Here is a 17,454-nt window from a genome sequence, read left to right on the forward strand (position 1 = left end):
GTAGGGATCATCCATTAGGATTACTGGATCACGAAGTAAGATTATACACTAGTGATATGCAACTTAGTCGGCAGTTGTGTGACTACGACGTTAATTAGCATATTTGGCTGAAAAGAAAAAGATGTGGTACCAACTCATTCATATTGGAAAATTATAATGTCCTTTTAATGTATATACACTTTAAAATATGAAGAAAAAGATACATTTGCACTTATACATTTTGATGTAACTTATATGTTCCATCCAAATACTATGATCCTCCACATATGCTCCTTCCAATAACTTTCAACCCAAAAAATAATAATAATATTAATTAATTCAATAAATTTCACCCAAAATTCTTTTGATCAATATTCCCATACAAGAACTTAATAACTCAACCTTTATTATTTGTTAATACCATTTTGCAAATCCCAAAGCCCCCCAAAGGAGAAATGTTGTAAGCTGTAATCGTCAGTGGATCCTTTGAGCAATGGTAGATGCTTTGAATGATTAACCAATGGGTGGGCCGTCGTCACAAACACCGCGTAACGGGATGAAGTTGTCTTGGTGAGGGCTCGATGTAGGAAGGAATCTTCCCTCCATACGCGACGTCTCTTGCGATGACTTGCAGGCAATGATTGCGCAGCGTATCACAGGCGTCTCAGCGGACTTCTGCATCTTTCCCAACCTACCTACGTTGGCCTGCTTCCCACTCGCCTTGTTTGCTTCGCTGACGTCCATGACAAGGTAGTATTCCCATTGGGAATACATGTCTTCGTACAGCGCAACTGTGGCTGTGGATGAGGAAGACCATAAAAGATGGCCAGAAACAAAGCAAAAGGGATCCGCTCGGCAAACAAAGATTGTCCCATACGTAGAAGCGGATATTGACCGCATCAGAGATCAGAAAACCAGTGACAGAAGCACGAGATTCTCGATAGTCGTATATAAAAGCAAGACCGTGGTTTCATATGCTACCGCTGCATCAGGAATTCCACCCACCGTGTATAGCCGAGGTATGGAGCGACGAGCGAGGCTTTGTGTTGTGATGGTCTTGGCGCTTTTTGCAGGTAGTACTGCTGCAGCAGCGAGGAGGCTTCTTCGTGAGGAGCCAAGCTTATCGTCCCGTCATAGGTCGGATGAAGTCGACAACCGTCGACGACTCCTCGTGAACGAAGACGAGGAGATGGAAAGCATAGTGGAGAGCCAGCGTCAGGTTCCCTCCGGTCCAAATCCAAGAGAACCACCGGTTTCCGGTGAGTCGAGAAAACATATCCAGCGTCTGGTTCCTTCAGGTCCGAATCCAGAAGAACCACCGGCTCTGGCCGAAGCAGGTGAACAAGTCAAACGAATCCGTCGTCGTGAACCGAGTAAACAGATCCAGCGTCAGGTCCCAACAGGTCCAAATCCAGAAGAACCGCCGATATCCGACCGAATCCATGTCTGATTAGTTCCGATGAGTCGTCCGCAACTTAGAACTAAAGAAAGCACAATTGCCTACGGCCTGCTGCCTTCAAACTGCGTGCGTGTTCAGTATGACCTACGAATAGCAGACGGTCGAATCAAGTTCTTCTTGCTTGTATCTTTCCTCCATTTGCAAGTATCGTCAGTTGGCATCATGAAACAATTTTCTTTATGTGACGAGTAGGTAACCCTACTTGATGTTGTACGTAAAATGCCTGGAAAGAAACCAATGATATCTATCCAAAGAGCGTGCTTTATTCGTTAGTTGCAAATCTATTAATCTTTTGACTGACAAATTATGTGCATAGATACCGACAGTATCATATGAGCGTATCTAAATTGTTCTTTAGAAGAAGATTTGTCCGTATGGAATGTCCAAAAGGATACTCTTTTCGTTCCAACTTTTCTACTATCAAATCATCTTTTGACCACCTTATTAGCAACTAAATATAATGTGATTTCTATGCTGCCACTCTTAACTGTCATGACTCTCTAAATTCCTCCTCTTTTTTTTCATGCTAACGTTACAGAGAAAGTATCCATTTCATAGCAAAGGCAAGTCTTCTCTTCGTTCCAATAATCCATATAGAAATAGATTTATCTAGAAATTGATTATAACATCATTTCGGAAATTAAAATAACGTTAAAAAAAAGCTTCGTGATTCCATCATCTATTCTTTCGTCATAACATCATCTCATTTAAGGGGAGAAAGAATGTTGATACCTCAGCATCTTTTGTTAGATTGAGAAGTATCGATATAATATATTAGTGTCTGTCTGTGATTATATATATATTCTCGCGTTTTCTTGATGCATGATTTGCCCACCATGTTCTTCATTCTTCCATCAAGAAGACCTTGCGATTAGCTGCACCCGTTCAACTTCTTTCCGGCACAATGACTTGTCCCCGTGAGCTGAGCTCCCTCACCGCTCGGCCTCCTCTCACCACAGTGTGATGGGCTGGGCTTATTAGGTCACATGCATGCAGCATGGAGAATGCGATGGTATATATATATACCTTGGAAAGCCAAAGCAACAAATTAACATCTTGCATTTAAAACACATTCACTGTTTCCAACCCGAGAACATTCATTATTTACGCTCTTCTGTAAGTATTGGAGTCTCAACCTGGTGTTGCAAAATCGCCTAAAACTGTTTAGCTTTTCTACTGAATCAAAGGATTCAAGGATTGATTGATGCATGGAATTATTTATTAGGAAAGATAAAAAATATATTTTTAATCATAAATAATTATGTGTAGTCTGGATAGAGGATAGAATGAGGTTTACATATATGTGCTAGGGAGGCTTAAAAGATGTTGTAGTTGAAAGATGTGAGACTATTAACAGATACACTGAGAGAGAGAGAGAGAATGAGATTTAGAAAGATTTTACTAAAAAATTAAATATGTTTAATTTAATTAAGAATATAAATTTTATAAAACTTAAATCGATCTTAAATAATTAAAATTTTACTATTTTATTGCTATTTGTTGTCGTACTGAATCAAAGGATTACAAATGTCATCTGACTGGTCCAAAGATAACAGTAGAAGTTATGCAAAAGAAAAGAAAAAGGAGAGCAGTAGGAGTGAGAAAGCAGCATTGGAATCATAAGAGATAAGGAGCTAAGAATAAGAAGACAACGGAGCTCATGTTGTGACAAGAGACTCTTTCATGCGCATCTGCTTTTCGACACACATAAATCAAAGGAAGCACATAATTTCCTTTTAATTATACGGAAAATCGAAACAAATGCTGTCCCTGCAATCATTTTAATGTAATCAATTCCTGCTTTGTTTTGATTCATCAGCTCAAGCGTGACCATGTGTTTCTTGCTGTAGGAGTAGTCTCATTTCAGCAAAAAGTACAAGTAAAAGACAGTAATTCCATGTTATGATTTACTTTGACGGCAAACTATAGTTAAACCAATAAAAAAAAAAGCCCTCTAATCTCTTAATAAAAATCTCAGGTAATCAGTGATTTTTTGTTTCCTCCAAAAGACAAACAAACTTATTATCTTCTCTCCCTCCCATGAGAGGAGATCAAAACCTTCAATTTAAATAGAAGGAATGTATATATGTTATGCCAAAGTTCATTACTAGCTAGGCTGCAATATGATTTGCTTCAGCAAGCCATGAACTTGATGATCAGTACATGCTTGTGATTCTATGTATGTAACTGGAAAATATTTGAACTTCATTGACCACTATTCATTCCAAGGCTTGAGATTCAAGATATGAAAATCACAGCTTCAGATTTTTTTTTTTTTTTGTAACCAATTCATAATTATTTTTTTGGGAGACAAAAAAAAAAGAAAAGAAAAGGATATGGTGGTTTGACACTTTGGTTGGTGCAAAACATCCATCGATAAATGAGGAGGTTTCTATCACCGAATGAGAGAATGGACAGTAGTAATTGATGGGTAAAGGCCAACCTATGCTCTTCACATCACAACCTTTTTCTTTTCCATCCACCGGACATGATTGACCACCAATATCTCCTCTTTGTAACAAAAACCTTTGCTTTCCCATCACACTCGAGGATCTGTTCTTGTCTTCATCATTATAAATAAAGGCTTTTGTCTACCACCCATCGACGCCATGCTCATTTCCACGGATGGTGACAAAGTCCTGTAAGGTCATGTTCATGATATTCCATGAATATTTCTCTAACCTCGCACCCACCCAAAAAGAATTCCATCGTACCCATCGATTAAAGGAAAAGTAGTAGCAGCAGGCATCGAATGCCAATACAGTTTTGCAAGCATGTACACTGTGGTGAATGATGTGAATATGAGAACAGGAGGGCCAGTTTTTCCATCCGATCATATGACCACAGAATTGATTACATATTCATATGCCTTTTTGATGTGATCAAGAATCTATTTGTGTTCTTTATGAGCAGGAGCCTAGACTCTACCTAGCCAAAGGTTCATCATATATATTATTAGCATGTGACAAATCAATCTTTGATAAATTCACATAGCCCCTAAGAACAAATGTTAGTAAATCAATCTTTGTTAGATCATCACAAAACCCTAGAATCAAGATCTACCTCCATCTCTAACCCTATACAGAAAAATAAAGATGAGCTTGTTTGGTGAATGAAGTAAAAGGCTATAAAGTCAAGATTCTTTATAATAATAATAAAATGATAGAGATACATATCAAATGATATTCTTATATTCTTTGTATTTTCAATCAATTTATGATTTGAGAACGAGGCTCTTGAGAAGATCGACGGATCTAAGGAGGCAGGGAAGATTGTTACGATGGGGAGATTTGCTACGAAGTCGGTAAAGAGATTTGTAAGAACTTGTTCGCATGATAGTTCGCTAAGGAGAGGGCATTATTGTTATTACAGTGACGATAATAGATCAACGAGATGTCTTAGTGTAGATCGATAACGAGAACCAGCAGGAAAAGGATCAAAAAATTATCACTCTAGAAAGAGGTTAGATCTGTGAGTAAGAACACCACGATTGTTGGAATGGAGCAGGGGCAATCATTGAAGTTAGATCAAATATACAAGCAGTATCGATGATTATAGATCTGTGAACGATATTAGCGTAGGAGAAGGATCGTTGAGCAAAGGAAGAAATCGATAACAACAAATTAGCAAAGAAGAGGGATTGTTATCATCGGACAACGAGAAAAGGGAAATCTTGCTAAGGCAAAAGGAGCTCTGATATCAGGTAGAATTGATGAATATGTTATGAAAGGGATAGATTTCATTCATTGAGATGATGAGTATTTATACAGGTTTAGAGAAAGAAAATTTTCTTAATCATACATTCAAATTATAAAATCAAATCAATTACTCATACAAGGATACTATTCTATGTGTCTTTATCGTAATCTTTTATCACTTTATTAGAAATGAGATAATATGGATTCTTTAAAAGGTTGGTGGAGAACAAGATAATACAAGTTGGTGGAGTCTGAAACTACATTGGTTATTTATAGTTCAAAGGTTAAAAGAGAACCTTATTCTTTTTTACTAATACGGTAATATCAACAATGATATGCAATTTATTTTCTCTCCATTCCCTCTTCGATTTATGATATTTAGCTTGAGAGTCAAATCAAATGATGATATAATTGATTTTGTAGTTTATACTACGAAGTAGATTAACCTCCCCGAGTGATTAAATCTAGAATGATAATTCTTTCTGCTGCAGTGATATAATTGATGGATTATTGGAAACAAAAGCTTCCTTTCGAATGCTATAATAGTTGGTCTGAACACAGTAGAATTTAGGATAGTGTAAAGACTATTGACAAGTCAACATACAGTGATACAAAGTAATCTAAAAAGTGTCAAAGTTGAAGCTTTTGGAGAAGGCTTTAAGGGAGCAAAATGGCAACACAAACACAGGTTGTATAATAGTGGACGAGCAGTTATCGATTCTTCAAAAACCTATACAACTATTAAAAATATAGAAAAAAGAATCGTTGCTAAGTTACACGAAGAAGAAGAGAAGAGTCTTATATACAAAACATATATCACTTTATAATCGAAGAAAATATGTCAAGAAGATAGTTTTAGAGCCAAATGGCTTAGGTTAGGTGTTCGATCCAACTTTAGTTTTAATTTGACTTATGATAGCAATCTTCGGATCTACTCAATATGTTTTACCGTATCGAGTCAACTTGTGCTATTAAGATCAAGACTAGTATTGAAGAGTGTTATTAACATGATCCCTTTGATATTTAGGTTAAGTAGGTGAGGGTGAGAAGTATCTGATCTCAATAATTATGTCATATATTAAAAAAAATATTTCTAGAAAATATTCTTTGAATGTTTTTCGTTTAATTAATGTTAGCGAAGTTGGATTGACCGATCAAGATATTTTTTTACTTTTATTAATGTTAGAATGTCACATGTTGAGATTTGATTAGAGATGAATATTTTTTATATAAAATAAATTCAATCTATTAATTTTTTTTATTAATATATGATTATATCAAGAATCTATATGAGAATTTAACATTTTACATTCCTAATGGATGAATTTATTAATTATATATATAGGATAAAGATCAATATATACTATATTTGTCAATGAGATTATTTTAATAGTTAAACGTACAAACATAATTAGGCTACAAATTTGAAATTAGGTAGCATTAAAAATTTATGATGATGTCAGAAGAGATTAAAAAAAAAAAATCCAATTCTTGCCTCGACATCTCATCACCCGAATGGAGATGTTATTTCATAATATCTTAAGCTTTAATTAATGGTATCAGAACAGTATCATAAGTTGGGATCGTATATTTAAGACAGTTTAATGTAATAAAAAATAATTATTATAACAATGAAACGACTATCAATCAATTAAATATGGCAGTATGTGAATGACTCCTTTCTTTTTAGCCTCTCTCTACCATCTCCCAATATTCTCTTGCCAACTTTAGACGGCGCCACAGACGAAAACCCAAGGACATGATGGGGCCCATCTGACTCAGCAATGATGGACGTATCGGAGGCGAGGGTACACTCCCCACGTGACGCCCACCATCCCTGCCAGATCAACCGACATGCCGCGTGGGGGAATCTGAACCTTTTGTCAACCGTCCGATCCATGGGCTGTCAGTGGGCCACCCCATTCCCCAGGGAATCGCGTCCCTTTCGGCCGTCGGGAAACGAACCTACCGCCCCCACCGCTCATCCATTTAATCATTTAGCGTGTGTATATATATATATATATATATATATATAATGTGGAAACAAAAATTTATAGGATAATAAAAAAAAAGTCTATCTAACTTGTCTGTATAATTAGATAATAAAAAATATATATAATTATTTATAATTAGATAAGATATATAATATAACTATTTAGATTCTGATAATAATATTGATCAATAAAAAACAAATCTATATTATAATAGAATTACATAGGAGATATCCTCAATGAAAGGAACTATAGTCTATAAATAAATAAATAGGATCTCATGGCATAAAAGTTTTTTATATTATATATAATATATTATAAATTTTATGCTGACAGATAAATCACTCATATCGATAAAAAAAAATATTTATTTATTTTATAAAGATTACATATATCTTGATAAGATATACGAAGTAGTAAATTACATGAATAGATATCGTTTTAATAAATCTTAGATGGATCTTAAATAAGATTGAAATTTGTTATGGTTGGTACTAAAATTTGGTATCACTCTGATTTTTCATTTTCAAATATTTGATATATGTTTTTAAGTACTTTATTTTTTTCTATATTTTTTGGAGATTTAAAGGTATATGAAATGCCTTGGCAAGTTTAAGCTTGCAACCGTAATATCACCTCTCTCTTGGCTAATCTAACTATACAAAAATAAACATTTTTTTGTTTTACAATGAGAATGAGTTGTATAGAATATTTGAAGTAACTTGTACTCGTTTGAAAAGCTCCCTTCCCTTCCACCGAAAGACGAATGAGATAAACGTGAGTTGATATCACACTAAATATATATAACTTTATTATTTTCTTATCAATATTTATTTCAATCTCGATTAGGATTCCTTTGTGTTATTTTTTAAACTTTAAATTTCTAGTTGTTCCTATTTGCACATGATTCAAGGATTATTTAAGTACCTAAATATATATAGTAGATTTGACCTCGTCCTTTTATGTCTCGATTATAATATTGATTCTACATCATATCAAATTGACTTGCAAAAAGGAAGGCAGCATTAGGAATGGGACAGAGTGAGTCATGTTTTGACTAATTATAAATAAGAGGTGGATAAGTTATGAGGATAATGGAAGAAAGAGTATAGATTCATGCAAAATATTTCCTTGTAGAGGCTAAATATTTGGTTTAGGAGTGCCAACCCCATTAAAAAGTCAAAACTATATTATTATTTACTGGAACCTATAGTTTTAATTGAAAGATCATAATTTTTATCCCTGTTCTAGAAATTTCTTCAAGGAATAATTCTTAGCACATATCCTATATTGGATACAAGACTCATCACGATTAGGTTAACTCATCCAGTATTTTATTTATAGCTATTATATTTCCATCAAACTAAAATCATCATAGTTCGATGTTTTACTTAATTAATTAAAATCATCATGAAATTTTTTTTCTCGATAAAATATCCTATTTAATTAATTAAAAATAATAGTGGAGGTTAGTTGTGTGAGTAAATAAATATATGTGAGTAGAATCAATAAGAGGAATATATGTGAATAGAATCAATATAATATCAAAATTTGCGAGGACGATGCTATTATTTCTACACTTTGGAGGGACGGATACGTAAAAAGGCCAGTGCCTCGTGGCAGCGGAACGGCCAGTGATTCGGGTGTTCGGTGTGATGGACCAGACATCATCGGGCAGGGGACACAGGAATCCTGGCCGTACGATGGAGGGCGCCAGTGGGGGAGGGTCGGGGCAGAGGTCACGTGGGGGGGCGGATCCGGCCAAGATCCGTTGCAGTAGCCGGCACGCCGGCGGCAGGGACCATCGCGATGGCGACACGACGCCAGTCACCCGCCTTCTGCCTCGTGATTCGTGCTCTCCCTCCACCCATCGAGCGCCTCAGGTATCGCGAAGGCCGACCACGGCACCCATGTGGCGCTCATGGTGCAGTCGCCCTCCCCGGCACCACCATCGCCACCACCGCCACTACAGTCTTGTCATGGCTCCTCGGAACTTGTGAAGGCAAAAAGAAACGCCACCCTCCCACGCTGCTTCTTTCGAGAGGAAAAGTGGCGGTCAGTGGAGGTTTGGCGTCTGCTGAGCCTTGGGAAGCCTGCAGATACCCTGGATTTGATCTCAGTACGTAGGGGAATAGCACACGCGACGCAAGGAATGAAAGCAACTTTTCGATGTATATATCTACATGCTGATGGAAGTACGTACGCGGGTGCATGCTCTCAGCAACATCATCGTCGACACGGGTGTGGGCTGCAAGACCATGACCTCCTCGGTTCGTCTCGCAGATGCATGGAAAGTCTTGTTGCTCCACCTGCGGACACCGAGAAGACTTCAAGCTGGGGTTCTTTTAGCTAATCTACCCTGCTTCTGCAGGAAGGAGGAGAAACAGTACACGTGATTTGCTCATGTTATCTCCATTTATGGTTCTCGGATGCTGCTGAGCTAATATTATTCACAGGTGCGACGACAGGAAGGAGGAGGAGCCACCGATGGGCCCCACTGCAGTCTCCAATGGCCGATCCTATATACAGATGCGATCCAAACAACTCGTGGGAATGTGTTGAGAACTTTTGCTACGCTATGATGACGTTTGATATATATGCGCGCCATAAGTAGCATCCAATGCTCAGATTGTAACTGTAAAATATGTAATATGTAATGCAAACAATTTTTTATGTTAGTATTAAAATTAAATAATATTAAATTAATATTAGAATGTATACCTTTTGATATCGTCTGAAAAAAAAAATTTATATGATTTGTAAAGACATCATTTTTAAATCTAAAATCATAATATCTCAATTACATATTCTAACCGAGTTCCTCGTATAAGGACATGCTAGTGAGCTAATATCTATCATCAGAATTTAATTATTTTTATTATATATCTTATCTAATTATAAAGAATCATGTAACCTAGCATAAATTTCTTAATATCTCTGATTTGAAACTATTATTTTTGATATTAAACACTTTACAATGTTGTGGAAGTTATAATTTTATAGTTCACAAGAAAATATTTTTTTTTGTTGGATGCATAAAGTAACTTATTAGCCAAAGAGACGAAAGAACGAGAATAACAAGATATCTTATCGTTGATGATGTATATATATATATATAATATTTTTATTTTTATAAAAAATTTAATTTTTTTTAAAAAAATTAATAAATCTTACATAAGGCATCAAATTTTTATATAAAATATTGATTTAATACAAATATTGAGTAATTAAAATCTTATATAATTTTTTCTTGAAAAAAATAATATCACCAAAGGTGGTTAAGTAATACAAAATTCAAAGCAAAAAAAAAAACCTATGTGATGGTGTGGTAGTTTCATCTGCTACTAGTATCCTAAAAGTAACCTTTGCTTCACAGGTCTTCCACCTCTATGATTGTGATCTTTACTCGGAGTTGACACTGCAACCGATAGGGTTGACAGCAAACTTTTCTCGATGCGTATGAACGTTTACCGTAAGCCAAAGAATTCTAAAGAAGCAGCCAACTTTGTTTTGCATCAAAAACAGAAATCCTTGTCAAACTAGTAGATTTGTCTTGCCAACTTTTGTTGATGGATGAAACTGCAACTGCAAGGACGAGAAGTTGGTGTATCCAAATCAAGTTTCTTGTAGAACTTCGATAATCGACGTGGATTCAATGCGAATGCGATTCCACCGAATCAATTGAAATGCTTAATAAATACTAATTTAATCGGAAGAGTAGATGATGGATGGATGGATGGATGGATGGATCGATGATCAACGTGTGGTGTGTGGAAGGAAGGAAACAATAGGTTGGGGTTGAGGTTGGGGTTGGGTTTCCCAACGAAGCTTTTCTTCGGTGTAAAGCTGACGGGGCTTTTCATGGGAACGAAGACAAAAGGGTACGAAGGTGGGGGGGGGGGACGGGGTACATTAATGGCCAAGGTCAAGTTGCTTCATCATGTCACGCAATTACCACGCTGCCCTACTCCACTGTGGATCTCGGAATTCTTTTGGCTCGGAAGGGAATCTAATCATCTGATTCAACTGCCATCATCTGATAGCTGACAACGGCACAGCGCTTGCGGATGATGGTGGAGATGGCCGAAGAGTTTTTCTTGGATTCATTTCCTTCGTGCGTTGTCAGTGTGTGGGGAAAAACAAAAAACAAAGAAATGGATGAATTTGCAGCAATATTATCAATTATTCTGATTTCATCTCTTACTATATATATATATATATATATATATATATTCTGGATGGAGGAACATCCAAGAGCTATAAAATTATCCGACCTTCAAACGCCAATTAAATGCAGTCATTTTTTAGATGGTGGCATCACAAACGCCCGCGTCAGTGTGCCTAAACGAACAAAGCTGAGCCTTCACTTGTACCCGACGACGGACGGCGTACAGGACCTGAGACTACCCTGCTCCATATCATCATACGGTGACAGGCAATCGAAGACACTGAGATTTCCAAATCATTTGGCAGAGATGGATGAAAAGTTACCATGTCCCATTCGATGCAGGGTCATCATCCGTCCCTTCGGACATGACATGTTACGGTCACATGGCCATGTATGTATACATAGCTAGCTACCACGGTTTCTCCTCTCACGTATCGTAAATGCCATCCACCCCCGGAATGCGGAAACGAAACAAGGCAGAGACTTATATTTGTACTGTTTCTCCAAGGTGGAATTAACATCACATTATACACTAATTAATCTCTCTTTTGTTTTTTTTTTACGCCCAACAAAAAAGGTTTTATTCTTATTTTTATTTTACATCACGGAGCAGGCGTTAGGGTTCTCATCGCTGAAGATCTGAGGGGGATACGCGTACCCCACGTACCCCGCGGCGTATCTGGGGTAGTACTGGTAGAACTCGTTTCGCATCAGCTCCATCACCTTTGCGGGCGGCGCCGCGCCGTCCTCCGTCGCTCCGCCGCCGCCTTCCTTCTTGTCCTTCTCGTCCCCACCGCCGCCGCCGCCCCCCTCGCCGCCTTTCTCTTCCTTCTTCTCGCCCTCGGCATTGGCTCCCCCGGCTTCGTCAGACTTCTTCTCTTCCTTGGCAGCGTCCCCGCCGGCGCCGTCGTCCTTCTTCTCTTCCTCCGCCGGCTTCTTGTCCACTGGCTCTTCCTTGGCCACCACCGCGTGCTTCCCGGTCCTCTTGTACACGTACTCCACCAGCTTCTGCGCGGCGAAGACGCCCTTCACCGTCACCTGCGAGGCTTTCAGATCCGGTTCCGCCGACTGCACCCCTGCTCGATTCGCAGAGTTTTGGAAGAAAAACCCGATTTTTAGTCGTTATCGATCGAAAACCAGGACAGAAGATGAGAGATTCCACCAACTTAGAATTATTAGAAAGCAACAAAAGCAGAGGAAGCTTCAGCTACAAACCGTAATCACAGAGGACTACAGGTAAAAGAGAGAAATAAGATAAACTTGTTTTCTGTTCCTGAGAAAAAGAGCCTCGGTTACTCCTGAAAGATACCGGTTGTTGAATTCTCATGGAGATGTGAAGGTTCTTTACAAGATGGAGAGCCAAATATTTCAGTGAAACAGGGTCTGAGTGCAGCTGAAGCAAAAGGGGAAAAGAAAGAATATACATCCTGTAAAGATGCAGCAGACCAAAAAGCAGTTGAATCTTATGGAGAAAAATCAGTATCATCACAAAGTTAAAGCACAAGGAACTTCGTTAAACGAGATTAGATTCTGCTAAAAAGGTGGTATTTCCTAAAGATCAGGAAAGAGAGAGGAAGGAGAAGAAGCAGGGGAGGGAACCTTTCATCTTTAGTATCCTCTTCTTGATCTCTTGTGCGCAGGCCTCGCAATGCATGTGGACTTTGAGCACCACTGCGATTACCTGCGGCTGTGCGTGAAGAGAAGGGAAAAAAAATACAGTTTTCAGTTTTGAACTCACGGCGGAGGCAAAAGAGAGAAGATTGGTATCAGAAAACAGAACGACTCACCTCTTCCTTCTTCTCCTCCGGCTTGGGCTTCTCTTCTTCCTTCTTCTCCTCCTCTTTCTTCTCCGGCTTCGGCGGCGGCAGAGGAGTCAGCAGTTCCACCTTTCTCCCGGCCTTCTTCTGGACCCTCTCCACCACCTTCATCGGGTCCTCCGCCGCCTTCTTCCCCTTCACCACCACCTTGTGGGTCCTGCAGTCCGTCATCACGCCCTCCACCCCTTCCATCACCGAAAAAAAAAAAAAATCAGATTTTTATTCAAATCACTCGCAGAAAACGAACAAAAGAAGACATTCTTGAGTTTCAGACCGATGTAACACCCTCGTTACCTTCGAATCCCTTCAAGCAGCGCTTGACCTTCCTGGCGCACCCCTCGCAGTGCATGAAGACGCGCATCTCGATCTCCTCCAGCGGCGGGGGAGGCGGCGGGGCGTCTTCCTTCTTTTCCTCACCACCCCCATCTTTCTTCTCTTCGCCACCTCCTTCCTTCTTCTCCTTCTCGCCCTCGCCGGCGCCGCCCTTCTTCCCGTCGTCCGCCTTCGCCTCCTCCTTCTTCTCCTCCTTCGCCTTGGGCTCCTCCTCCGCCGCCGCCGCCTCCTTCTTCCCCGCCTCCGGCTTCTTCTCTTCCTGCAAGAAAGCTCGCATCTTTGGGTTTAAATCATCCACCGAGGCTCACAAAAACAAACAAAGAAAACCCGAAATCTTCCGCGCAAAAAGGAAAAGGCGTCAGCTTTGCACCTCCCCCATCCCTCTCTCGGTGCTCAGTCGCTGCGAGGAGCTCGAGCTGACAACGGCGGCAACAGAAAGCGACACCGCAGGCGTTTCACTGCTATGGGAACGAGCGCGGCTCTCCCTCCCTCCCCGTGTCCCGAGTTATATTAGGAGACGGCAGCAAGGCGAGGTGAGAGAGCCACAGAGCGGGCACGTGCGACGAGGCACGTGAGAGCCGGACAACGCATGCCGGTGCACGTACCAGAGACCCTTTACATGGTCGGTTGTAGAAAGGCGGTCGCGGTGGTTCAGTGGCTCACGTAGTAAACGTTTACGATAGGGTCGCAGTTACGCCATTCGTCGCGTGGATTCCACCGCTGCAAGCTCACCATCTCTCCATGTTTGCCTGCGTCGCCAAGCATGCAATTTAATAGCCGTACAGCAGCAACATTCACTCCCATCTTACTCTCTGTGGAAGGATCTCAATTCGATCCATATATATATTATCTGAAAATTAGAAGAAGGAGAAGAAGAAGAAGAAGAAGAAGAAGAAGAAGAAGAAGAAGAAGAAGAAGAAGAAGAAGAAGAACTATTATGAAAGAATTCTTACGACATTTTATTTTTTTTGGAAAAAGAAATTCTCTATCAAATTGCTATTCTTTCGACGCAACAGTAAGCTCACAACCATATGGAAATAAGAAACAGATGCTGTATCGAGGAATCCATTCTTTAATCGATGAGTGTGAAGGTGTTGTGATGCTGCTGCCTCTTTTATTGAACTGCAAGGAAATGGTGCAATCTGAGATACTACTCCACCTGTGGGGGTTATATGTAAAGAATGGGTTTAGATTAGTAGTGATATAGAAGAGTGTTAACTACTAGTCTAGTCATTAAATTAGTCTAATCTTAACTTGAGAGTCTCTCAGTGGGCATGCATCCACACAGTCAGTACGTAGTAAAGCATTTAGTAATAGGATCACATGCTATTGCACATGTCCAGAGAATGTTGTTTCACAGACAACTTTGTTTTGAGCTTTCTAAACCCTATGGATCGATCTTACACAGCAATGTTGATTCAAATCTTAGGGTTGTGTTCTTAGTGAATCACTCGAGAGGAAAATAAGTTCTCAAGTAGGACTTTGCATGATGGACACAGTTACACCATTCCAATGAGAATTATCGTTGTCATAATGAGAGAATCATTCCTGCTGAGGTTGAGGCCATCATCTCATATCCAGTGCTGAGGTCGAAAGAAAGTACTCAGCTTTTGTTGACCAAATAATGTCTCAATCTCAATTAATATGATGTGATCAAATCAGTTGTTGGATAGTCGCAATATAATTTAATTATTTTGCATCATGACTTCAATCTAAGTTATATAAGCTGAAGCTGAAGCTGAAGCTGAAGCTGAAGAGGAATCAAATATAATTTAGCTATTTGATTGCTTGGTAAATAGAATGAATTTACATTACAATAGTGACCGAGTTGTTTAGATCATAGTTCGAATCTCATCGAATCAATTCAATCGAGTTAATTCGACTCGTCGAAACTCAATAGTTTAACTCGAATCAAACTTGACTTGTTTCATCAAGTTCCAAAGTTTTTAGAATGAGAAATATGAAGAGCTTGGTAATGAGTTAGCTAATCGGATTAAAGGTGCAGTAAGCATAGAACCAAGTAAAGAAGCTACATGGATTCCTGTTTTCTGATGCTCGAGAACAAAACCTTTTTGGTTCCTCTTCATGGATTCAGAACCAAATCCACATCAATTACTTTTCATGGGCTTAGAAACCAAAGCTTCACAGGTTCCAATTTACGAGCTCAGGATTCAAATCTTCACACTTTCTTCTCCTGAGCTTAGGATAGATATCTCACATTAATTTGAGTACTAAAAATAATATGTCTCTTGCTAGGCTCAACTACAACCTTCATATATTCTTGTGGGAATTCTCCTACCCGCACTTTTACGACAAGCTCCTGAGAATTAAGTGCATGAGAAATTTGTCTAGCTTAATGAGGAAAGAGATTAACAGATAGATATAAGCTCAAGCTACTCTCTCAATATCTTACAAGCCTATGCTTTCTTTCATTTTCTTATCATAGATTTCTTATATCTTACGGCATGATGCATAAATGACACTTTTGTGCCTACTTATAGAGTTTGGATATTGGCAAAGAAACATTCCGTAAATTCCAAATGCTGCAGTGATGGAATTGCTACAATTTTTAGCAGTCGTGTTGTTTCGAGAAAAGACTGCTACGACTATCATATGGATTAGTCCACTAAAACATGCAATTCGTCGTGTATCCATTTATTTGAAGGATGAAAACAAGTATTACATTGTGATTTCTATCCATTGATGATGTGTGAATGATCAGCCTCGTTGATGATGTACTCGTTCGATGCTTGCATCCTCAGTGTGCATGTTTGATCATGTCTTCCATACTAGGGATCTTAATGTCTACTCCAACGTGGCTTGCATCCCTTAATTCTTGTCAATTATATGTGTTCTTGATCTGCACTGACTCCAAAATAAAGATCATAACCTCTTCGAAGACTCAAATATTTCCCTCGGATCCAATGCTAAGCATCATAACAAATGTTGGGTTGAGATTTCGGTGAGACCTTTCGAATTTTATATAGCTTCTTCTCTTAACACAAATTTCCTTCCAGTCCAATGCTAATCATTGCGAGCAGCAGTAGCAGGTCGCTGTATCATCTGTTCGTAACCCAAACAGAGAGCATGTTCTCGACTCTGGTGACCTTTTCCTCGTCTGAGAACAAAGAAGGGACGTACCGCGCGAAGGGCATCGCCGGTTCTGAGCCGTAGCAGCACATGGAGCTCGTCACTGTGGGCAATGGTGATGCCACCCGAGTGGTGCATGCGACGAGAGCAAAGGATGAGACATTCGACTCGAAGGAGCGCACCACACAAATCACAAGCCAACGTGAGCTGTGCCTGTCGACCAGCTTGATTGCTTGTCCTCTATATTGCTCGTATCATCTCTTTATGAGACCAGCTTCGTAATGACAAGTCCTTTCGGTTCAACAAAGGAAGACAACCCCATTCCCTTGCATAGTTGGAGTCCTTCACCGGATATTATTTGGTGGAATGACCTTAGGCAACTACGATGAGAAGACAGACAATAGAGCTCTACCATTCTTCATGAGCAAATCGCGACGAACAGGGTTTCAAAACAACCATACAATAGAAACTTACAGTTCTCGTCAGACAAGGTAAAAAAAAATGAGATTCTCCTATTCCTCATCAACTCAAGGGCTCAGAGGGCTTTTCCATCGCAGGCAAACAGTGACAGCAGCAGCGGATTCAAAATAGGATTGCTCACATACGAATAAATGTTTTGGATGCAAGAATTGCGTGGTTCCTATTGAAGGCACTGCCGCAGATGATCCTGACCCTTCTGTGGCTCCACTACTCCTGAGCAGGCTTGTCCTCACACAACACTGCTCACAAAGCTACAAATTCATACTTGCTCACAAGGCTACAATTAAGCTCCTGTTCACCGCACTTGTGGTCCATCCTGTTGCTATGTGCAGCATCATGTTCCGAGAAGAAGAGCCTGTGTGCAAACACTGTGCCTTCTGCAGCCCTTCCTGCATCTGGTGGGGTATGCTTTTACTGTTGCTCTGACCAACTCCTTGAC

At 39.4% G+C, this 17,454-nt stretch overlaps 1 protein-coding gene across 1 annotated transcript; it reads right to left on the reverse strand.

The window, feature by feature from the left end:
* Positions 1–11,754: 11,754 nt before the first annotated feature.
* LOC135622286 (heavy metal-associated isoprenylated plant protein 7-like) lies at positions 11,755–13,967 on the reverse strand. The gene is made up of 5 exons (XM_065124010.1): positions 13,816–13,967; positions 13,407–13,704; positions 13,083–13,297; positions 12,895–12,982; positions 11,755–12,371 (listed from the first exon to the last, which is right to left on the reverse strand). Exons 1-5 carry the CDS (start codon positions 13,822–13,824, stop codon positions 11,893–11,895), a joined length of 1,089 nt encoding a protein of 362 aa, XP_064980082.1. The 5' UTR covers positions 13,825–13,967; the 3' UTR covers positions 11,755–11,892.
* Between the last annotated feature and the right edge of the window lie 3,487 nt (positions 13,968–17,454).

The sequence above is a fragment of the Musa acuminata genome, chromosome BXJ2-9 (assembly GCF_036884655.1).
Source record: "Musa acuminata AAA Group cultivar baxijiao chromosome BXJ2-9, Cavendish_Baxijiao_AAA, whole genome shotgun sequence".
Classification (NCBI taxonomy): domain Eukaryota; kingdom Viridiplantae; phylum Streptophyta; class Magnoliopsida; order Zingiberales; family Musaceae; genus Musa; species Musa acuminata.